The sequence below is a fragment of the Protomyctophum parallelum genome (genome assembly GCF_964188405.1).
Source record: "Protomyctophum parallelum genome assembly, chromosome: 22".
Lineage (NCBI taxonomy): Eukaryota > Metazoa > Chordata > Actinopteri > Myctophiformes > Myctophidae > Protomyctophum > Protomyctophum parallelum.
Genome location: NC_139714.1, coordinates 17,551,729 through 17,576,668, shown reverse-complemented (window position 1 = coordinate 17,576,668; position 24,940 = coordinate 17,551,729). Strand labels below are relative to the sequence as shown.

General features: G+C 46.5%; 1 protein-coding gene across 1 annotated transcript; it reads right to left on the bottom strand.

Moving 5' to 3' along the window:
- On the bottom strand, positions 1-24,650 carry podxl (podocalyxin-like). Its single transcript, XM_083757688.1, has 9 exons — positions 24,223-24,650; positions 11,184-11,518; positions 9,853-10,237; positions 8,971-9,272; positions 8,202-8,219; positions 3,767-3,899; positions 2,398-2,453; positions 1,612-1,728; positions 1-354 (listed from the first exon to the last, which is right to left on the bottom strand). Exons 1-9 carry the CDS (start codon positions 24,263-24,265, stop codon positions 169-171), a joined length of 1,575 nt encoding a protein of 524 aa, XP_083613814.1. The 5' UTR covers positions 24,266-24,650; the 3' UTR covers positions 1-168.
- Positions 24,651-24,940: the final 290 nt, after the last annotated feature.

Genomic DNA, 24,940 nt, shown 5'->3' with positions numbered 1-24,940 from the left:
GTCTAAAAAAACCCCGGAAAAAGACGCCGGGCCGACAGAGAAAAAACGTCCGTGGCTGTCGGCTCAGGTGTGGAAGCCCTTGTCTCTTGTCGGTCGTACTTCGCCCCGGCCTACAGCCCCCCCTACAGGTGGGTGTCGGTCGTACTTTGCCCCGGCCTACAGCTCCCCCTACAGGTGGGTGTCCTCCTCGTCGGGGAGGTTGTCGATGGGGACGATCCAGCTGTCGTTGAACTCGCCGTTGAGCGCCATCATGGTCTTCTTCTCCTGCATCTCCGGCTGGACCTCCATCACCTCCAGCGTGGGGTTGTCGTGGTAACCGTTCTCCACCGTGGCCAGCTCCTCGGTCAGGTGTTGCTGAGGAGGAGACCCCAAAAAAATAATCTGTTTAACCCGTTTTAGGCCTGAATATATGTCTTCTAAATCATGACAGTTTCCTGAAAAACCTCATGTTTCCATGTCAGTGGTTCTAAATATTTCATGTCAAGGACCCCCAAACTTATATGTATTTGGCCGCCGACCCCATCTGAAAATATGTTGTTCCAGGAACCCCACTCTCAGAAGCAAAGATTTGAGTTAAAAACGTTGGCTCTGAAAGAATATATTTATTCAAAGATTTGTACCGCATTTTCGCGATTAAAAAGAATAGCAGACCTACAAGCTCGTAGCACTCGGTGGCGCGCTATGAGTTTGTAGATCTGCTATTTTTCAATAGCTAAATTATAACAATGTTAAAAACACCTATTTCACATAAAATACAGACAAAACAAAATGGGTTTTAACCCGTTTAGCCCTGATGTCGATTTTTTTTTTAAATTAATTCTAAATCCTGAAAGTTTTCTGAAATACCCTATGTTCCTATATCAGTGGTGATCAATATTTCATGTCAATAACCCCAAGAAATATATGTAATTGACCGCCGACCCCTATCTGAAAATATGTTGTTCCAGGGACCCTCCCCAGAAGCAAAGATTTGAGTTAAAATGTTCACTCTGTAATAATATATATTCAAAGATTTGAGGCACATTTTCACGATTGTTCAAAAATAGCAGACCTACAAGCTCGTCGCGTGGCACTCTGTGCCAATTATAACTTTATTATAATTGGCATTTAACCACTTGAATCCCAGTATCCACATTCTAGGGGGGATATTCACCAAAAAGCAGCCGGTCTACAAGCTCACAGCTCCTTGTGAGCTTGTAGATCAACTATTTGGGGTAAGGTGGTTCCGTCTTACTAGAGGTGGTTAAACTGAAGTTATATTGATAAATTCCCCTGGACTTGTGTCACACTTTGAGAACCCAGAGGTCAATGTCAAGTTGTCAACAACCCATTTTGGTCGGGAACCCCTTTTGGTGTTAGCATTATGTCATGCTTTAGCTATTGAAAAATAGCAGATCTACAAGATCGAGCTTGTAGGTCTGCTATTTTTGAAAAATCGAAGAACGACTGACATAGAAACATAGCTTTTTCAGAAAACTGTCAGGATGTAGAAGACATTTTTAGAATCAGATCTCAGGTCAAAAAAAGAACACTCAGAGTTCTGCCATTCAGCATCACTGTACTGTGTACTGTACCTGCATGGTTACTGTACTGTACTGTACTGTAGCCTACCTGGTTCTCATTGTAGGGTTTGCGGTGGTGTGCGTAGATGGCCAGCCCAACGATCATGACCAGCAGAGCTCCACACGACGCCAGGATGGCGATGAGGGTGGAGTTGTCGCCCGACTTCTGTCACAAGAAAAGGGAGAGAGAGAGAGACTGAGATGATGCCAACCAGGCCAGGGCCTTTTCCCAGAGAGAGAGAGAGAGAGACTGAGATGATGCCAACCAGGCCAGGGCCTTTTCCCAGAGAGAGAGAGAGAGAGACTGAGATGATGCCAACCAGGCCGGGGCCTTTTCCCAGACAACAATACCAAAATTAATGTTCTAAAGAGATAAAAGGTAGACATTTTGCAACCTGGTCCTTGCTACCACACTGATCTTAGTGACCTAATATCCCACCAGGGTTTTTATGTTTGCTGTATGATATCTTCAAAGTCAAAGTCATACGATTTGTCACACACGTTACCGCAGTGAAATTTGTTCTCCGCATTTGACCCATCTCTTGGAGCGGTGAGCTGCAGCCAAGGAGCGGTGAGCTGCAGCCGCGCCGCGCTCGGGAATCATTTGATTAGTAGATTTGACCCCCCAAACCAACCCTTTGATGCTGAGTGTCAAGCAGGGAGGCACTGGGTCCCATTTTTACAGTCTTTGGCATGACCCGGCCGGGGATCGAACCCCGACCTCCCAGTTTCAGGGCGGACACTCTAACCACAAGGCCACTGTCTGGTATATCTCAAGACCTGATATAATCCAATATAATTATTATATTTATCTCTGCAAATCAAGGTGCCGTACCTTTGCGTTTGCCTTCGTGATCTCTTCATAATACCGGGTTGCAAGAGAGGGATTCACTGTAGAAAAAAAACAACCAAAGAAAATATGGTTATGATGATCTGTTGGTAGATGCTTATATTATATTAGGTCATACTGTAGTGTACACCATGATTTTCCCACGACAGTTCAGTTCAATAGAGAGAATGCACATGCATGGTTTTCCCATCAGGACACGCCCCCCTCATCTAGACTGAGTGGCAGAACATTGAGCAGCATGGAGTGTTGGAGTTTGGAAGCGCTCGTTGGAAATCACTCAACCGTCCTGCCGTACCACCTGTTTCTAAATGTCACATGATGCAGGAGGCAGCAAAATGTGTTATTGAAAACAAGCACTTCCAAACTCTGATACTTAGAAAAATAATCAAATGCAGGACATTTCTTGACAGAAAGTAGCTCATAACATTTCTATGGTGGATCTTTATGAAACAAAAACTTTGCAGATAGAAGGAGGATAATTCAAGCTTTTCGTACAGCTGCAATGTTGGTGAGTTTAACATTGTTTAATGCAACCAGACAGGACTTTTCTGTGTGGATGAATGGGCTGTCAAGGCCAGAAAGTAGTTTTTTGCCACTCAGTGGGCGTTCCCGCATAACTGATGTCACGTGCATACCCTCTACTTTGCAGAGTGGGTTGCTGAAACGGTTTAGTCGGGTGGGTTACCTGTGGGTGGGTTAGTTGGGGTGGGTTACCTGTGGGTGGGTTAGTTGGGGTGGGTTACCTGTGGGTGGGTTAGTTGGGGTGGGTTACCTGTGGGTGGGTTAGTCGGGTGGGTTACCTGTGGGTGGGTTAGTTGGGGTGGGTTACCTGTGGGTGGGTTAGTTGGGGTGGGTTACCTGTGGGTGGGTTAGTTGGGGTGGGTTACCTGTGGGTGGGTTAGTTGGGGTGGGTTACATGTTGGTGGGTTAGTCGGGGTGGGTTACCTGTGGGTGGGTTAGTTGGGGTGGGTTACCTGTGGGTGGGTTAGTTGGGGTGGGTTACCTGTTGGTGGGTTAGTCGGGGTGGGTTACCTGTGGGTGGGTTAGTTGGGGTGGGTTACCTGTGGGTGGGTTAGTTGGGGTGGGTTACCTGTTGGTGGGTTAGTTGGGGTGGGTTACCTGTGGGTGGGTTAGTTGGGGTGGGTTACCTGTGGGTGGGTTAGTCGGGGTGGGTTACCTGTGGGTGGGTTAGTTGGGGTGGGTTACCTGTGGGTGGGTTAGTTGGGGTGGGTTACCTGTGGGTGGGTTAGTTGGGGTGGGTTAGTTGGGGTGGGTTAGTTGGGGTGGGTTACCTGTGGGTGGGTTAGTTGGGGTGGGTTAGTTGGGGTGGGTTAGTTGGGGTGGGTTACCTTACCTGTGCCCTCGATCTGCACGCTGTCGAAGTATGTCTTCCCGCGGTGTTGGCGTACGGTCATGGTACAGTTGGCTGCATGCATGGCCTCCATCAGTTTGGTGCACACATACCCCAGATCCTTCTCCTCTTTGTTCTGACGATGAGAACATGTCCACTTAATTAACCCATTCTGACCTGAGATCAGATTAAAAAAAATGTCTTCTACATCCTGGCAGTTTTCTGAAAAAGCTATGTTTCTATATGCCAGTCGTTCTTCGATTCTTCAAAAATTAGCCTACAAGCCTACAGCCTACAAGCTCGTAGCGCGCCACTCGGTGGCGCGCTATGAGCTTGTAGATCTGCTATTTTTCAATAGCTAAAGCATAACATAATGCTAACACCAAAAGGGGTTCCCGCCCAGAATGGGGTTAAAAGGAATATTTCACTTTTGAAACATGTTTGGGGATCATTTCTATGCATAACTCAGGCTTCTGTGAGCACCCATAAAGTTTCAGTATTTAGATATTTTCTATATTAATTTCATCAGACAAATTTCAAACATCCATTTTAACCACTTTAGATTAATCAAAAACAACCTGTCCTTGGTTCTTCACCGTTCTTGTGACTGACGGTGTCTGTAACTGTTGCCACTACAAGTAATATCATTTGCTTTATTTCTCTATGAAGTTCATAAGAAGGCTAAAATAAGTTCATGAATGTTTATTACTTTCTAGTACAAGTACAAGTGCATAATTAAGAAGTTCATAGCTAAGTTACATTCATGTTAAAACATAATTTAATGTATTTTTTGTGTGAAGTTATTATAATACTTTTATTTTTGAAGAGTCAAAGTCATGTTCTGTATCTCGTTTGGTCTGCTCACACAGGAGTTTTGTGTAAGCAATCAAGCCACAAGGAGCTAGAAGCAGCAAGGTGCAGTAGCTCCGTTTGCACTGGTCACACAAAGAGACTTTAAAGTTACAAGAAAGGTCATAAGAGACTGTCAAACTGATAAGAAAAGATCATAAGAGACTGTCAAACTGATAAGAAAAGGTTATAAGAGACTGTCAAACTGATAAGAAAAGGTCATAAGAGACTGTCAAACTGATAAGAAAAGGTTAAAAGGACCTGGAGACTGGAGAGTATACCCCCTTTGTTTTGCACGCAGCCAACGAGGTATTTGTTGTTTGTTTTGTCTGTATTTTGCTTATGTGAAATGTTTGCATCTACATGCTGTGCAAACTAAACATAAACAAGGATGTTACAATTAACACAAAGTGACATGCACAGCATGTAGATGCAAACATTTCACATAAAATACAGACAAAACAAACGACAAATACCCCGTTGGCTGCGTGCAAAACAAAGGGGGAATGTATACGCTCCAGTCTCCAGGTCCTTATAACCTTTTCTTATCAGTTAGACAGTCTCTTGTGACTTTTCTTGTAACTTTTAAAGTCTCTTTGTGTTAATTGTAACATCCTTGTTTTATTGTTTGTTTAGTTTTCACGGTGGGTTTGGAGGATTTGAAGACGCCTTCAAATAAATCAGTGGAGGAAGCCACTTGTGTCTGTCTGTGCTTGGAAGGAGTTACAGTTTTCTGAACGGGAACCCATTTTGGTGTTGGCATCGTGTTATGCTTTAGCTACTGAAAAATAGCAGATCTACAAGCTCATAGCGCGCCACCGAGTGGCGCGCTACGAGCTTGTAGGTCTGCTTTTTTTGAAAAAAATCGAAGAACGACTGACATTTTTAGAATCTGATCTCAGGTCAGAATGGGTTAATCAGACCAGTGTGTGTCCAGTGGAAACCTCGTATGAATCTGATCTCAGGTCAGAATTGGTTAATGTGTGAGGGGCGCCATGTTTTTTCATTTTTGTATAATAAAATAAATAAATTAAATAATAATAATAATGAAGAAAGTAGGCTAATCGAAATAACATGGCCCCCTCTCGTATTGAGGGCCGTATGAGTCACCAGTGTTTTCAGTTACAATTGGTTTGTAAATTACATTTTATATAAAATAACAATACTGAATCAAGCAACTAAAAGTGTACTTGAAAGTGTACTATCCTTTAAGTCTGAATTATACTCGTAACACCAAAAAATTGCAACTTGTGAGCCTGTAGCTCAGCTTTACTTTTTCCTTTTTTTCTTATTTTTTTCTCTCAGTGTGCGACGCCAGCAGCACACAAACTAAATATAATCTCACACACGTATAAAGTCACATCGACCCAGATTTCCAGCATATCCCATTTTTATCCTTTGCCCTGAACCGTCAATGTAACAATGGGTGGTATACCGCTGACATGACATCACACTGTCCTTTGATCGGTGCGTTCTAGAGTCCAACGGAGGGGTCAAAGGTCAAAGGCTGAGGTCATGACTTCCTCTGTTGGAAGTGATGTGTGGATTATTCCTGGCGTTTTACAGAACGCCGCAGCTGTGTGTCGACTGTCGAGAATCCCCCCCCCCAAAAAAGAGGTGTGGGAAAATAGGAAACTAGTGAAAGGCAGGAAGGGTTCCCATTAAGATAGTTTTTCCACCCGACGGCTGGAATCCTTTATTTTTAAAGCGTAGCTTCACTGTTTCCTGCCTTGAAGCTGGAAACAGAATGTCTAAGATCACATCACAGTTTCCTCTTCCTGTTCTCTGGTCTCTTTCTACAGTGACTTCCAATTATTATTCCTTACAATTTGTGCGTTTGTGGTTTTTGGTGCTGACCAGCGCTTTGGGTTTGGTGCTGACCAGCGGTTTGGGTTTGGTGCTGACCAGCGCTTTGGGTTTGGTGCTGACCAGCGCTTTGGGTTTGGTGCTGACCAGCGCTTTGGGTTTGGTGCTGACCAGCGCTTTGGGTTTGGTGCTGACCAGCGCTTTGGGTTTGGTGCTGACCAGCGCTTTGGGTTTGGTGCTGACCAGCGCTTTGGGTTTGGTGCTGACCAGCGCTTTGGGTTTGGTGCTGACCAGCGCTTTGGGTTTGGTGCTGACCAGCGCTTTGGGTTTGGTGCTGACCAGCGCTTTGTGGTTTGGTGCTGACCAGCGCTTTGGGTTTGGTGCTGACCAGCGCTTTGGGTTTGGTGCTGACCAGCGGTTTGGGTTTGGTGCTGACCAGCGCTTTGTGGTTTGGTGCTGACCAGCGCTTTGGGTTTGGTGCTGACCAGCGCTTTGGGTTTGGTGCTGACCAGCGCTTTGGGTTTGGTGCTGACCAGCGCTTTGGGTTTGGTGCTGACCAGCGCTTTGGGTTTGGTGCTGACCAGCGCTTTGGGTTTGGTGCTGACCAGCGTTTTGGGTTTGGTGCTGACCAGCGCTTTGGGTTTGGTGCTGACCAGCACTTTGGTCCACTGACCATATTCACATGGTGGCCCATTTTGCGCTCGTGTCACTGCCAGGAAAACTCAAACATTGTCTCACAGTCACAGACTTTTGTCATTCATTGTACAGCCTCTAGGTCTTGTATTTCTACGTATTGTTTTCCCTGGTCTAGTTTCCATGGTTCTATGTTTGTTGTTTGCTCCAGCTGTGTCTCATTGTGTAATCAACCCTCATGTGTATATCAGTCTTTGTTCCCCAGTCAGTCCTTGTTGAGTCATATATTCTTCTGAAAGTATATGTTCAAAGGTTTGTGCTGCATTTTCACGATAAAAAAAAGCAGACCTACAAGCTCGTATGAGCTTGTAGATCTGCTATTTTTCAATAGTTAAAACACCAAAAGGGGTTCCCGTACAGAATGGGTTAAGTACCAGGTCTTATTACTTAACTTAAGACCTGGAGGCGTGGGTGATTAATGCCATTTGGCTATTCTGAGTGGCCAAAGAGCATTGACCACGCCTCCAGGTCTTAAGTTAAGTAATAAGACCTGGTACTTATAAGACACGCAAAATACAGCCCATTGTATCCTGTCACCTGTTTGAGTCTGTTTTTAAGTTGTTCATGTTCACCTGTTCTTCTGTATTAAAACACCAATGAATGGTTTTGAACCCTACGATGCCTGGCTGTCCTGCGTTTTGGTCCTTACCTCACCTACTGTGCATGTGACACATTGTACATACTAGTAACCCCTGTTGTTCACTACAGTGTGAACATGGTTAGACATTGTAACATGCGTGTCACATTTAGGCATGGGTTGAGCTAATTTAATGTACTGGTGGACGTGATCTTCAATTTGTAAACTTAACCGTTCTTCAATTTTTTTTATAGAAATTGGTTTGATATGGTGTGACGCTTAGTGACAATCTCAAGGAAGGGAGGATAATAACTATATATATATATATATATATATATATATATATAAATAAATATATATAAAGATAATAACTGATCCACAGCCCGGCGTCGGTATCCCTGGCGCGTCTCGAGCAAACCATGAATCCCTAACAAGCTCACATTATTACTACTGTATGTTGCAGGCAAAAATTATAATAATATATAAAACATTATAATTAAGACCACATCTTACCTCTCGCCCTTTAGTAAACTGTAAAGAAAAAAAGAGAGTAGAGAATTGTTAACATTCCATTTGTGTGTATAGAAAAGATACCAGTTGAACTAGAGGTATATATATTTGAGTATCATCACAGATGTGCAGTGATGATAATGGTAATATCAAACATGCCATTGTTTTCTCACATATTATAGAGAGTATGCACATGCATGATTTTCGCATCAGGACACGCCCCCCTCATCTAGACTGAGTGGCAAAACATTTAGCAGCATGGCGTGTCTCTTGCATAGTTTTCACTTATTAGTTTTAGTCACATTTTAGTCACCTGGAATGTCTTAGTGTTAGTCTAGTTTTAGTCGACTAAATGTCATAAGATTTTAGTCTACTAAATCTACAGGTGATTTAGTCGACTAAAACGTATTTTGGCGGGCCTTGTTGCCGTCATAATGACTTATTTTACACTTGCTGAAAATAGCAGATCTACAAGCTCGTTGTGAGCTTGTAGATCGGCTATTTTCAGCATGCAACCAAGTGTAAAATGACTTATACTGGATCTCTTGTCCACTAGTCCCTTCCTAACATTTTAGTCTAGTTTTTATTTGTTGACGAAATTGTTAGTCTTAGTTTTAGTCACCGTAGCACATAGTTTTCATTTCGTTTCCATTTCGTTTTCTTCAGTGGAAAAAGATAGTATAGACGAACCATTTTCGTCTTAGTTTTAGTCGACGAAAACAACACTGATATGGTATCAAGCACTGGCTATATTATCTGGAATTGGACTTACCGATATTGTCTTTGTCAGCGTTTCTACGACTGCCACAACTGTAGTGGTGGTGGTTGTTGATGTTGTTGTCGGTGATGTCGTTGGTGTTATTGGTGGTTCTGTTCTGGACGTGGTGGACACAGCAGGTGGTTCTGGTGTTGGTTCTGACGTGGTACCGGCCATCTTCTTCTCTGTGACAGCGACGGTAGGCAGGGTGGTACCGGTCCCCGACGGGTCAGAACCTGTCCTGGTGGACTCTGTGGTCTTCACTGGGCTGGTGGTTATTGCCGTGGTCGTGGGAATGATATTTCCTCCTGATGTCCCTTCATGTCAAAAAGAATAAGAAAGAATGTGGATTATATTATAGAATGCAACAGAACTGCTATCAAAAGTGACTGGTCTGTCTCTCCAACATGAGGATCATTTGACCATATTGCATCCACCGTGGTAGAAATGAACAACTTTGAACCTGGAATTCTTGTTTTCAAGATTTTCAAAAAAGAGCAAAAACCTAAAAGCTCACAACGCATCACAACGTAGGAGACCTGCATGTCTTCCCCCCCATCTCATTTCTTGTCAGCCTACTGTCTATCCCTCCATAAAAAATATAAAATAAAGGCGAAAGCCACAAAAAGAACATATAAAAAAGAAGAAAAAAAAGTAGTAAAAGTGCATCAATAAAACAGTAAAGGGCTTAGGCCGTGGCTCAGTGGTCCAGGCACCTTGGCTGTTATAATCCAGTCTGGCAGTGTGCCGCGGGTTCGACTCCCGATCCCGACGGCCTTTACTGCATGTCTTCCCCCCCCATCTCTCTCCCCACCTCCTACTGTCTGTCCCTCCATAAAATATATAAAATAAAGGTGAAAGCCACAAAAAATGAATAAAACAGTATTAAGGTCATACCGTGCCCCTCCATGCTCTCCTTGGCGGTGGTGGCAGCGGGCGCGGGCGTCACAGAGACCCCAGAGTCCTTCCCCGCGGCGGGCACCGCGGGGGTCAGCCCGGGGTCAGACGGCGGGTCCTCGGGGGTCGGGGCGATCGCTTTCGGATCGGGGCTGTCCGCCGTCGTGACCACCTTTACGGTCGGTACGGTGGTAGCCGGGGCGGGGACGACGGCGCCCCCAGAGGGCTTCGTCGGGGTGGCACCGGCGGCGGCAGCAGCAGCGGGCGTAGACGGTTCCGCCGCGGACCCTACAGGGACGGTAGGAGGACCCGGAGTGGGCTGTGGGACCGCCGCCGCCTCCGCCGTGGGACTGTCGTCTTTCAGCAGAACGGCGACCGTTGGCACCTTTCAGAATCAGAAGAATCAGACTTCATTGTCACATCACATCACAGGTAACATGGGTGAGATTCTTGTTTGTGCAGCAGCTCATCATTGCAGTTAAAAAGAAAGAAAGTGCATAGTACATGACTAAACTACATGGTACAATATGTATGCATATATCATCATCATACTATAATTCTAACAATGTCTGTCTGTCTGTCAGAAACACCGCCGTAGCTCCTCATTGTCTGCACCAATCGCTCCACACAGGCATTGACCATATGGAGGTCTTAACGAAGCCCTTTTTTTGATTTGACACATTAATGATTATCAATTAATTTATTAGTGAATTAAAAATGCACCGGGCGCAGTACCCCCCCACGGCCACAAGGGGGGGGGGGGGGGGGGGGGGGCAAATATCTCACAACGGGTAAGGGCTAGTAAAAATAATTAAGTAAAGTGATGTAGCCTAGAATATATAAAGTATTCTCTACTAAAAGGAGACCAGTTCAGTTCAGTCTGTGCAGCGTCACCAGTCCTAGTTCTTGTTCAGCAGTCTAATTGTGGACAAGTAGAAACTGTTCAAGAGTCTGGAGGTGCTGCTCTTGATGCTCATGTATAGCGTTTGCCCGGCCGTGGGCGCGATAGTGGTTTGAACAGGCTATGGCAGGGGTGCCCAAAAGGTAGATTGTGATCCACCAGTAGATCACAAAGGCTGTGCAGGTAGATCACATGGCATGCCCCTAAATTTATATAATCTATCACTTGAATTAAGGTGACTTGATTGATTGACATGAAAATGGCCTGTCAGCTCAAATGTTGCACTACAAAGTAGCATTACAGCATAAAAAAAAAAAAAAACAATTACATTTTCACCTTATATGTAACATCAGCGCCACTATTCCAAAGGTTTTTCTTTCAGCAATGAGATTAAGTCAAAAAGGTATGGGCACCCCTGGGCTATGGCTACCTTTGCGTCGGTAGGCGGTGCGTCAGTCACTACCGGCGTGGGGGGCTTGGTGGTGGCGATGCCTGCGTCGACGTCGACAGCGGCAGGCGGTGCGGCGGTGGTCGCGGTGGGCGGCGGCGGTGTGGTAGGTTGAGGCGGAGCGGCAGGCGTGACTGACGGCGAGTCAGGTTTGGCGGCCAAGACGGTTGTCATCGGGGCGACTCCCCCCAGGGCGCTGGACGACGCGTCAGGAGGAGGGGCGTCGGTGCTTTGTTGTGGCTGCGGGGCGGCCGCGGTGGTCCTGGGGGCGTCGGTAGGGTCGGCCGTGGAATTAGAGACACAGTGAAATAGAAGGCCTGTGGAGGAATGACATGGAAAACGTTACTTTTGGAACGTTACTGAATAGCTAGTATAGGTCTATTAACCCATTTTGGGGTGGGAACCCCTTTTGGTGTTTGTTTTTTAATATATATTTTTTATCCCACGATTTTGTAACCCATTGTTCACCCCTGTGTCAATTATCTAATGTGATCCTGGGCTCTACACACCCTCCACCAACCTAGTCCCCATATATGGGGGACAAGGGGAGAGCAACGGACTTGAACTCATGCTTCCTTCATGCCTGAGTGTCCAAGTTGCTCCTTTACACCTGACAGGGGGGAGTTTCCCTGGTTGGACGTAGCGCGTGGAAGGAACACGTTATTCCGACCCTTTTGGTGTTTTAAAGCATTATGTTATTGTCTGAAATTCTTTATTGGGAACAATCCCTTGAGATGAACCATCTCTGCATTTCACAAAATAGGCCTACACTTTTTTTACAAACAATTCAACCAGACAAAACAAGACAAAACAATACAATCCCTAGATAAACAACAAACAAACAACAACAAAACAAAAACTGCAAAAAAACAACATTTCACATAAGATGGACATAACGTAGACATAACACATGGATCATTGCATCATGGATCTGCTACAGTGATGATTAGTGAAAACAGGTAGTCTCAAGATGAGAGGACAGCACAGTTTTAAACAAATGAAAATATGTTATTGAACGAATATGGACAGGTAGGTTGTTCCAGTTATACTTTAGCTATTGAAAAATAGCAGATCTACAAGCTCATAGCGCGGCACCGAGTGCCATGCTATGAGCTTGTAGGTCTGCTATTTGTTTTTAAATCATGAAGATGTGCCTCAAATCTTTTAGTTTTTAACTCAAATCTTTGCTTCTGAGGAGTCCCAGAACAACATATTTTCAGATGGGGGTCGGCAGCATATTACATATAATCTTTGGGGTCCTTGACTTGAAATATTGAGAACAACTGATGTGATGTATTCCCATGCTTTTTTGTTCTTGCTTAATGTAAATCACTCTGGATTAAGAGTGTCTGCTAAATGCCTAAATTGTAAATTGAGGTTTTTCAGGAAAAAGGGCATTTTAAAAATATATATTTTTATTTTGACGTCAGGTCTAAATGCGTTTATACACACTACTAGTGGTAAACAGATAGTAATGTATTCATTTGAAAATACTCCCATTTGAAAATACCCCTACAGTAGGCTATACTTTGTCATAATAGAGCGTCGCAGTCCTGTCCAGGAAATAATTCCCAATGCATTTTTTCCTCATAGACATTTCAAAACATATTAATTTAAAGACCTTTTAAGCGTCGTACGAAGACAACTCGAGTCGTGACAATTAAATCATGAAAACAAACACAATATTTTGGACCAAACTAATAATTACAAAGAAGAAAAACAACAAAAAAAAGTGTTGTAACCTGCCGTTTTCTTAATTCTTTCAAATTATTTGTTCGGCCCGGACAAATAATGATGTCATGATTTGTCACGACAAGAGTTAGCTTTGTACGAGGCTTAAAAGGTCTTGAACACATTCTGGGCGTTCTTTGGAAAATCAAAGAACGCCTGACTAAGGGCCGATTCATACTCCTATTTTAGAGCCGAATAAAAGTCGGTTCGGCGCTGTAGAGCCTACAATTTGACGTCATTTGAGGTTCGGGGGGGCAGGTACCGTCCTAAAGTCGGCTCTTCGGTGCTACTGAAAATTTCTGACGAGCCGAAATCATTTCGGCACTACAGCGCCGAAACAGCGCTAAAATAGGAGTATGAATCGGCCCATAGAAACATAGCTTTTTCAGAAAACTGTCAGGATGTTAGAAGACATTTTTTAGAATCTGATCTCAGGTCAAAATGGGTAAAATAAATACTTTTTGAAATGTCTTATGAGGGAAAATGAACTGGGAATAATTTCCTGGGCCCTGGTGGTAGGGGGCGGGACTGCGACGCTCTATAGTGGAACCAGTTGCTCTTCTACAAGCTCACGCGCTGCAGCCAGGGCGGCGACATGTCGAGAACTTGTATAGATCAGCTATTTTCGGGACATAAAACGTTGAGATAGCCACGACGAGCTCCAAACGACGAACGAACCCCCAGACACTTCTTCTTGTTCCGCTATTTATAGTCACAACAGGACAGGATGCTCCAAACAATAACGTAGGAAGTCCCCCACCCAACCGTGAGCGAAGCTTTTTACCCCAACAGAACACACCCTGAAACAATCCTGGCTCCGTCTTAAGGCCCAGACCCAGTCGAAGGAGAACAATGGCCTCCAAATATCAGCCCTGGTTCCTGCTGTATGGACTCAAGTACCTATAAAAGCCGTTGTGGAACGGGTCAGTGACCACAGGTCAGTAACCATGAAGTACATCTGCTTGAATCGGGTCAGTAAACCTCTGTAGTTAACTTTTATTGCTTTCACTCAACTATACATTTCAAAGACAAATATTGTCCTTTTTGTCTCCACTACATTTCCAGGAAGGGTATAAGGCGCGATTTATACTCCTATTTTAGAGCCGAATAAAAGTGTGACGTCATTTGAGATATTTTTTCACTTGTCTGGAGGGAGGGGGGGGGGGAGGGGGGTGGTTGTCAAATTGTCAAACGGCAATGCTAATTTTCTTCAGCCCAAATATGCATCCATTCACTGTCATTGTGGTGAGTGGCTCAGTGAGTGGAAGGTGTCATGGCACCCCTCCTTGATTTGCTCATCATTTTGGCTAAGCTGCCAATTAAACGTACACGTACATACACACTGTCTGCTTGTGTGCTTTGAACAATTATTGGCTGCCTCTCCCCTCCCCCCCCTCCCCTCTCCCTCTCCCCTCTCCCCCCTCCCATCTCCCCCTCCCCTCTCCCCCCTCCCCTCTCCCCCTTCCCCTCTCCCCCTCCCCTCTCCCCTTCCACCCTCTCCCCCTCCCCCCCTCCCCTTCCCGAGGTGTGGTGTCATATTTGGGATGACCCCAGTTGACCCTGTGCCTGTTTCTTAGCAGGTGACAGCACCCCCTGATACCCCCTGCTCTTATCAGGTCCAAGGCTGCTCTCACCTCACCGGGACATTCCTAGCTAGAAGCTACAGTACACACACACACACACACACACACACACACACACACACACACACACACACACACACACACACACACACACACACACACACACACACACACACACACACACACACACACACACACACACACACACACACACACACACACACACACACACACACACACACACGCATGCATGCACGCATGCTTACAGGACTTTTACTTGTTATCAATTTCAGTGGTTCTCAACTGGTTGAGCATCAGTGATGAATTGGCTGCTCTCCTGTATGGTCTCCCCCAGAGGGCTGAGATGCTCAACCAGATCTTCTCATGGGACAGAGGGTGTGAGAACAGAGGGTGAGACAGAGGGTGTGAGAACAGAGGGTGAGACAGAGGGTGTGAGAACAGAGGGTGAGACAGAGGGTGACAGCAAGGACAGAATCCATTTGTTCCGGCCGACGGGCCGGCCGGTAAACACCGTCGGGCCGGCCGGTAAACAACAGGATTTTTTTTTTTTTTTTTTTTTTAATTTTAATTATTTGTGTGCCTGCCGGCGCGATAGGTCGGCCGGTCGGTGGGTAGGTCGGCCGGTCGTTTGATATGTCGGCCGGTCCGTGGATAGGTCAGAATGTAGAGAAATGACAGAGTTACCATTTGGGGGTCCCTGGGGGTCCCCGAACCTTGAGACCCCCAAAGACGCCCCCAGGGGGGTGACACGATTCCAACGAGCCCACCCCCGTCCAAAACGGTAGAGAAATGACAGTTACCATTTGGGGGTCCCTGGGGGTCCCCCCTCCCGTCCCCCCCAAACATAAAAAAAAAAAAAAAAGAAAACGACCGGCCGGCCGACCTATCCACGGACCGGCCGACCTATCAAACGACCGGCCGACCTATCCACGGACCGGCCGACATATCAAACGACCGGCCGACCTACCCACCGACCGGCCGACCTATCGCGCCGGCCGACGGTGTTTACCGGCCGGTACGTCGGCCGGAACAAATGGATTCTGCCCTCCCTCGAGGGTGAGACAGAGGGCTGAGATGCTCAACCAGATCTTCTCATGGGACAGAGAGGGTGTGAGAACCTTCTGTTTTTCTACTGCTCTTCCTTTCCAACCTTGGCTCAGTTACACAATAGGAAACTTTACTGTGTGCATGTGTGTGCGTGCGTGTGTGTGCATCGCACGCTCACCTGTGCATGTGTGTGTCCATGTGTGCGTGTGTGTGTCCGTGCGCGCGCTCAAGAGATTTATTCCAGGGCATAATAACATTCACAAGGTCTCCACCAGGTCAGGAACGTTTGTGATGTTTGGAAAGATATGCCTCCTGGTGGCGCTATAATAGGGCAATGTTTATGTTAAAAGGGTGCCATTCATTGTTCCTCAACGTACCAGAAATGTGCATGCAAACCAAAGTTTATCAGCAATTTGGACACATGATTTGAGGCATTTTGTTCAAAACAGGCCACACCTGAAAACGTTAGATGTCAATCTTAGCCAACCAACGATAGAATATAAAAGAAAATCACACAGATGACAGATCCGTCTTGGTCACATGAATATAAAGATCATGTGTACTGATTTGCGCGATATTTGGATAAAATCCATAAGTCGGCCTCAGCTATCCTTCTATGACGTCTTGAGTCTGGAGGCTTCCAGTGCTCGAGCACGGGGCCGGTTGGGCCCTAGGTGGCGCTATAAGCACAGGGAGCAAGGACAGATTCCATCCAAGCCCTACTCACAGCGGCACAGAAGGTTAGATCAGGACTCCGTTAGGTCCAATACTTGAACTCCTGTAAACAAAGTCTGACCCATCCATGTTTTGTCTGTTTCAACAGCATTGTCACGTTTTGCTTTGGTTTCCATCATATTTGTTTTGTTAGAAAAAGAAACATGTATTATGTTATACGTATACACCATTGTTGTTTCCCTCTCCTGTAATGTCTGTGCTAACCCGGGGTTCTTAAAAAAAAGTTGGTCACAGAAAAATAAGTCTGCCTCCTGTGAAAAGGCAGATTGGGGCCACCATTGAGGATGATTTGAAAAATGTCAAGTGGTATTTCTGCAGCCTAGTGGGAATGTGCCGCGCACAGTTTCACCGCAGGATCGCAGCAGGTACACCCTAAAATAAATGCACCAAGAAGAGCACTATAGGGTATCTACCTAGACATGTTCTCTGAGCGCGTCCAGAGTCATCTAATAGAAAGCGGTCAAATGTGACTTTCGTGGTTGTTTTCGTCTCAGATTTAGTCCGACACAGTATAACAATGTGACGTCATTTGAGGTTCGGGGGGGGGGGGGGGGGGGGTCTACCTTTTGAAGTCTATACTTCCATGATAGCCAAGCCCTGGACCTTGACGGTGTTGTGTGTGTGTGTGTGTGTGTGTGTGTGTGTGTGTGTGTGTGTGTGTGTGTGTGTGTGTGTGTGTGTGTGTGTGTGTGTGTGTGTGTGTGGGAGGGGGGGTGCCACGGAGGCCCTCCCAACCACAGCTTCTGTTGTTTGGCTCCAGCGGGCGTCGACCCACAGTCCTGTTTTAGTGCGGAGGCTCCATCCGTACGTCGTATGTCCGTCCGTACGCAGTTAAAGCAGCACGGCGACAATCGGAGCCAGCTGGGTGGAGACTTGTTGAATTGTCCTGCCTTCCTGTCTGCCATGCTGTAAAAATACCCACTGGACCCTTAAGAGTATATATACTCTTAAGACCACTAGACCCCACACACACTGGCTGAGGGGAGAATAAAGGGATTTTACACTGAAACAAGTTCCCTGTTCCGGGAAAAGTCGTTTTCAAAGATTGTCAAAAAATATCCCAAATCTCTCTCTCTCTCTCTCTCTCTCTCTCTCTCTAAGTTACCTCTCTCACTCTAACAGTATTTCTGGAAGGAGGGGGAGATGGTAGTGGCAGCCACACAGTAACCCACCCCGGCAGAGCCACACGTGGGGGCGAGCGGGGTCTTTGTGTGGGGCCTCCTCCTGTCACTATAGCTAACGGGGCGGCTTTTGTCCAGCCGGAGCTTCTGAGCGACAGCTACATCTATTTAGTTACTCCTCTGTCTACCCCTTTGGCGCATATGGAGCACGTTTACGCCTCAGACACACGTTAATCTTTGGGGCCCGGCCCGGGGAAGGGCCCGGGGAAGGGCCCGGGGGAGGGCCCGGGGAAGGGCCCGGGGAAGGGCCCGGGGGAGGGCCCAGGGTTCCTGGCACCACTGGTGGTTCCATGCAGATATAGCTGACTGAACAGCTAACTCTGCACATGTAGAACACACACGCACGCATTCAAGCACGTCCACGCACGCACGGTCGCACGCACGCACGTGGGTTACTGGCCCCGTGCAGGCCGCCCTGCTGTGTGGCTGCCACTACCATCTCCTTCCAGAAATACTGTTAGAGTGAGAGAGAGAGAGAGAGAGAGAGAGAGAGAGAGACATTGTTTTTGCACAGGCCCGATATGCAGAGTGAGAGAGAAGCCGTGAATGCGTAAACGTAAACTCTCCACATGAGGCATAAAAGAAGTAAAGGGGGAGAGGAGGAGAGGAGGAGCAGGGGGCGGGACAAGGAGAGACAGAGGGGGGCCGTAAATCTAACGACTGACCACACACACACACACACACACACACACACACACACACACACACCTTACGCATGTACATGCATAGCCTATACATTCATTAAGCACTTGTCAACCAACACACACACATTCCCTAGCCCGTCCTTAGTTACCAAAAAGCTGCTGCGTGTGTGTTTATGTAGGGCTGAACTCATGTGGGGGGGGGGTCTCTGATGGGGGGGAGGGGGGGGGGGGTGTCTCTGATGGGCTCTGGTGCTAAAGTTCAATAAAGCTGTGATGACACGTACCTCTCCTCCTCCTCTGGGAGAAAGGTGGGGGAGAGGTCCAAAGTGGAGGCCCGTTAATCTAATCTAATACATCAGTCAAACCTCCTCGGTTTGCTATAGAGCAGAGCCAGGTGCAATTTTTTCATTTCATGGACCCCCGTGATTTAATATATACAGTATTAATTATATACGAGAGTGTCCAAATATAGAATTGATGGTTCCTATAACTATCAGTCATTTAGCTGGGGACCCCCTGGAAACACCTGGAACCCCCTGGGGACCCCTGGAACCCCCTGGGGACCCCCTGGAACCCCCTGGGGACCCCTGGAACCCCCTGGGGACCCCCTGGAACCCCCTGGGGACCCCCTGGAACACCCTGGAACCCACTGGGGACCCCCTGGAACCCCCTGGGGACCCCTGGAACCCACTGGGGACCCCCTGGAACCCCCTGGGGACCCCTGGAACCCACTCAAGGAGTGTGGAAATTCAGCCATAAGTTTTGTTGGAAAACACATGGGCATTATAGGCACACACACACAGACACACACACACACACACACACACACACACACACACACATAGAGGTACTCACGTGCGCACTCTCTCACACGCACACTGCACGCACGCACACACACACACACACACACACGCACACGCACACGTGTGCACAATGTAGGCATTTAGCAGACGCTGTGCGAGATGGGAGTAAACAGACACTTTGCTTGCCTCATGGCTATCGGCTAATGAAGAAATATCTGCCTTGTTTTGTTTTGTTTTTTCATTGGAGTGGCCATGAAAGTGATGAGGCAGGGATACAAGTATTAAGAAAGTAATTAATTATTATAGTTTATGGTTACAGAGACGCACGGGTTCATTTGGTTCCTTCCTATAACTATTAATAACCCAGGCCCCACTTTGAGAGCCAGTATAACCCAAAAAATAGCAGACCTACAAGCTCATAGCGCGCCACTCGGTGGCGCGCTATGAGCTTGTAGATCTGCTATTTTGAAATAGCTATAAAGCACAACATAACGCTAACACCAAAAGGGGTTCCTGCCCAAAATGGGATAACATATAGATCAGTGGTTCCCAAAGTGGGGTCCGGGGACCCCCAGGGGTCCTTGAGGGAGTTCCAGGGGGTCCCCTGCAGCTAAATGATAGTTAAGAACCAAATGGACCCTTATGGGGTCTGTAACTCTGAGAGTGTACAAATGGAACCAAACGGGTCCATTTGGTTCCATTTGTACACTCTCAGAGTTAGATTAACATTGATTTTACAATATAAATCGGGGGTCCCAGAGATAGAAAATGCCATTAAATGGGGGGTCTGTAGACTAATATGCATGTCAAACTGGGGGGTCCCTTGAAATTAAACGGGTTGAAAATCACTGCTAGAGCCGTAAAAATCTTCTCTTAAAGGACCACTTCACCACTTTTCAACCTATCTTAATATAATAGGTCCTCACTAATAATCATGATAAAATGGCACGATGTTTTTCTACTCAGTCTGTGTCTCATAGGAGGGCTGTGGGCAGTTTAGAAACCGTCTTATATGAATATATAGGTTGAAAAGTGGTGAAGTGGTCCTTTAATGGGGGGTCCCTGGCATATCTTTTCAAATGGGGGTGGGCGGGGCTGATTAGTGTCAATTTGCGGGTCCTTGACATGAACCACTGGCATAGATTATACGTCTTGCTGGAGTGTGACTCCATGACACGGGCATGTGGGGCGGAGAGAGAGAGATGAAGGGGGTTCAAAACCAGAGCGAAGGAATGGGGAGGATGAGTAGGAGGGAGGGAGGGAGGGGCTCCATGGTGGTGGACGGTACCAGCCACAGGCGCGATTAGCGGAACACCTGGGCATGCAGCGCGGCATGCTGGGTAGTATAGCAGGCCGCAGCCAGGCGCGGGAGTGTGTGAGGTTACGGTGGAACGTGAGGGCGAGCCGGTCTTTATCAGCCCGCGAAGGACAGTGATGAAATGCATCGCTTGCTCCCCCGAAAGAAGCTGTTCTCTCTCTCGCCTTTCAAAACACGGCTCTGCAGTGTGATGGATACGCTCTGTTTAAATGTCTTCCCACTTCCACACGTTTTCCCTCTGTCTGTCTGTCTCTGTCTGTCGGGAGTGGGAGAGAAGGAGACAGAAGGAGACAGAGAAGGAGACAGAAGGAGATAGAAGGAGACAGAGAAGGAGACAGAGAAGGAGACAGAAGGAGATAGAAGGAGACAGAGAAGGAGAGAGAGTGGGAGAGAAGGAGACAGAAGGAGACAGAAGGAGACAGAGAAGGAGACAGAAGGAGACAGAGAAGGAGACAGAAGGAGACAGAGAAGGAGACAGAGAAGGAGACAGAAGGAGACAGAGAAGGAGATAGAAGGAGACAGAGAAGGAGACAGAGTGGGAGAGAAGGAGACATAGTGGGAGAGAAGGAGACAGAAAAGGAGACAGAGAAGGAGACAAGGAGACAGAGAAGGAGACAGAGTGGGAGAGGAGAGAACCAAGGCTGTCTGCCGGTCGGTGCCACACCTTCCATGGGAACCGGGGGGGAATTTGTTGATAACGTTTTCCTATCAATTGTTCTCTCCGCTCCCTCCCTGTGGGAGGGGTCCTTTTTTTCATTTCAAGGACCCTATAAGTTTGATATGCATTTAAGGTCACATGGACCCCCATCTGTAGCCTGGGGGATCCAAGGACCCCCATCTGTAGCCTGAGGGATCCATGGACCCCCATCTGTAACCTGGGGGATCCAAGGACCCCCGTCTGTAGCCTGGGGGATCCATGGACCCCCATCTGTAGCCTGCATGGGGGATCCATGGACCCCCATCTGTAGCCTGCATGGGGGATCCATGGACCCCCGTCTGTAGCCTGGGGGATCCATGGACCCCCATCTGTAGCCTGCATGGGGGATCCATGGACCCCCGTCTGTAGCCTGTATGGGGGATCCATGGACCCCCATCTGTAGCCTGGGGGATCCAACGACCCCCGTCTGTAGCCTGAGGGATCCAGCCTGATTCACTACGTTTGGCATATTTTTCTCACTTCTCTCAGGCTGGAACCCCTTTTGGTGTTAGCATCATGTTATGCTTTAGCTATTGAAAAATAGCAGATCTACAAGCTCATAGCGTGGCGCGCTACGAGCTTGTAGGTCTGCTATTTTTGAAAAATCAAATAACGACTGACATAGAAACATAGCTTTTTCTGAAAACTGTCTGGATGTAGAAGACATTTTTAGAATCTGATCTCAGGTCAGAATGGGTTAATTCAACTCTCGGAGTGTACAAATGGAACAATTTGTACCTATCCCATGCTGACCATGAAACACCAGCATGGCCGCCGAGGCGCTGACCATGAAACACCAGCATGGCCGCCGAGGCGCTGACCATGAACCACCAGCATGGCCGCTATGAGGCGCTGACCATGAAACACCAGCATGGCCGCTGAGGTGCTGACCATGAAACACCAGCATGGCCGCTGAGGCGCTGACCATGAAACACCAGCATGGCCGCTGAGGCGCTGACCATGAAACACCAGCATGGCCGCTGAGGCGCTGACCATGAAACACCAGCATGGCCGCTGAGGCGCTGACCATGAAACACCAGCATGGCCGCTGAGGCGCTGACCATGAAACCACCAGCATGGCCGCTGAGGCGCTGACCATGCAGACATTAAGACATCCTGGCGGTCTTTTAATCTTGTAGGAAAACGCACATCATGAACCACGGCGACCCTGCAGCGTGAAGACGACATGGCCTGGTTGTGACTTCAGGAAGTGGTTCAAAGCCCTGGAGAGGAGCTGATAATAATTATAACAATAATAATAATGACACAGCCATTTTTTTTGTACAGCATATACATAACGTGATGTGGTCTTAATTCTGTCAGACAAAACTCTGTTCTTTCTTTCTTCTCGGGAACCCCTTTTGGTGTTAGCATTATGTTATGCTTTAGCTATTGAAAAATAGCAGATCTACAAGCTCATAGCGCGCTACGAGTGGCGCGCTACGAGCTTGTAGGTCTGATATTTTTGAAAAATCGAAGAACGACTGACATAGAAACATAGCTTTTTCAGAAAACTGTCAGGATTTAGAAGACATTTTTAGAATCTGATCTCAGGTCAAAAGGGGTCAATTCTGTCAGACAAAACTAACTCTTTCTTTTCTTTCTTTCTTTCTTTCTTTCTTTCTTTCTTTCTTTCTTTCTTTCTTTCTTTCTTTTCCTTTTTCTTTTCTACAATGTGCTGACAGCTGTCGGCCTGTGTTTCTCTTTTGGTCAGAAACAATAGCCTCCCGTCTGGTTTCCCAGTCTGAGCTAATTCTCATACTGCAGTGAGGGGGCAGCAGGTGCGAATGAACGAATGCATAATTAAAGAAAAACACTTCTCCTCCCGTCGGTGGAACCAGGGAGGAGCTCGTACGGGCTCTCCAAGACGAGGTCACGGCCCGGCCCGGGTGCACTTCATTATTTGGGCCTGTTCTCCCTTGAGGGAGGGGGGCCCGGGGGGAGGCAGATATTTTACTTCGACAGTCAGCGTGGGTCTTTCCAGCATTCAAACGCAATGTTTGAAGCTCTCAGCAATCGGTATATAGGTCTACAAATCACACCCGTGTGAAGTGAGGGGCGCTGATGATGTAATGGTAATGGAAAACAAACAGGTGCCAACACAAACATTAAACGCCGTTAACAATTCAGAGACAATATGATGTAAACGACACATTATGACGTAGATTTTCCCTTCATTGTCAATGGCGTTTATACTAAACAAACTTTGAACTAAAGACAAACATTAAACCCGTATAGGAGGGTCAAAAACCTGGGATTAGAACCCTGGTTTCATGCGTATATCAATCATCAAGATGATTGATCATTGGCCTTGATCAGGGGATGGCCTATTGTAGACCATATAGTGGTTCTCAAAGTGGGGTCCGGGGACCCCCAGAGGTCCTGGAGAGTGTTTCATGGAGGTTCCCAGATGGCTAAATGAATTATAATATAGCATCAACACTTTAAGCTGCATATGCTATATACAGTGCAGGTTATTTGACACTAGAACTACAAGCTCACAACGCTTGGCAATGCAACAGGTTGTGAGCCTTAAAAAAAAAAAAAAAAAAAGTGTGAAAATGTTTGAATATATTTTTTAAACACCTGGCACAAGATATTTTCAGATGGTGGTCCGCGGGCCAAATCTAGCTAGGCTCAGTAGCCTACATGAAAACATATAGAATAATATAGAATAGAATAATAGACCAGCCTATACTTTTTTAATCTTGTCAATATATTGGCCTATCCGATACCATGAAGGCAGTGTCTATAATATTATATGTCTCAGTGGAAGTAGGGGGACACCATCTCGTCACTCACAGAATGTCCAGATGTTTGGCTAGTACTACATAATACATATTGTATAGGCTACTCGCTACTACTACTGTATGTTAAATTACGTTTTATATTCATTACAATTAGTTCGCAGTTGCAGGAAAAAGTGGGAAGTATAGGCTACAGGCTAGATAATGATCAATTTTATATTTTGCTGCTGTGTCGAGTAATATATGAAAGCGTTGCTACTTCAACTATACTTGTCTATCTAGGCTACAGCGTCAGGCGCACCGCACCTGTTGCAGATGAAAAAGTTCACACATTTGTGTATTTGTCAGCGACCGACAGTTCATTATGGACCACAGAGAGAGCAGGCATTATATATAGTTTCCCCATCAATGTGTTTCCATGTATCGCAGATATATGCAGGAAATTATAAAGTGACGCTGATCGATATATTCACAAATATAAACAAAAGCCCAGCAAACCATATGTTGTACTCACCGAGTGATACAAGCGCCCACGTAATTCGCGCAGTCTTTTTCATCCTGCCAGCTGAAGTATTTTTCCACCCAAATTAGTGTATTGTTCTTCATTCAATCAACGATGCGGTGGAATCCGTTATTTTTGCACAAATGCAGCCAAAAAACCTTGATGTTGAAGCGACGCTGTTCTTGCGGGCTGTCACGCCTCCTACTCCTATAAAATCTGTATTAAGTAAATTAATTCACCAAGTTTTTTTTCTTTTCTTATTCCTTTTCTATTAGTTTTCTTTAGTTGTTGTATTTTTTCCCCTTCTTCTTCTTCTTCTTCGATCTTCTTCTTTTTTTTCCTCTTTTCCCCTTTTTGTTTTTTTTTGGTATTTTTTTGAAATTTTTGTTGAAAGCCAAGAATGCTTTTGTCTGTGCGTCTCTCCTTTGCTCTGTCTCTGAGCTCTGTGTGAGGATTTGGGGGGAACGTTTTTCTCCCGTCTCCTTGGCTGCGCCCTCTCTCTCTCCCCCTCTCTCTCTCTCTCTCTCTCTCTCTCTCTCTCTTCCCCCCCCCCCTCCCCCCTTGGTACTGCCCATTCCTGGGGGGGGGGGGGACTCATGGTCTTGGGACATGTAACAAAGGGAACTCAAAGACAATAATGTTACTTTATTCTCAATTCATTCCAAAAATGGCCCATGACTAAACTACCATGCAGGGGAACTGCAGGAAGACACACTCTGAGAGAGTTTAA

Coding starts and splice junctions, on each gene's coding strand:
- podxl (XM_083757688.1), bottom strand. CDS start 24,265: ATGAAAAAGACTGCGCGAATTACGTGGGCGCTTGTATCACTCG. Junction 10,238..11,183: donor CACCGCCTACCGACGCAAAG/GTAGCCATAGCC, acceptor TGATTCTGAAAG/GTGCCAACGGTCGCCGTTCT. Junction 1,729..2,397: donor TCACGAAGGCAAACGCAAAG/GTACGGCACCTT, acceptor TTCTTGTGACAG/AAGTCGGGCGACAACTCCAC.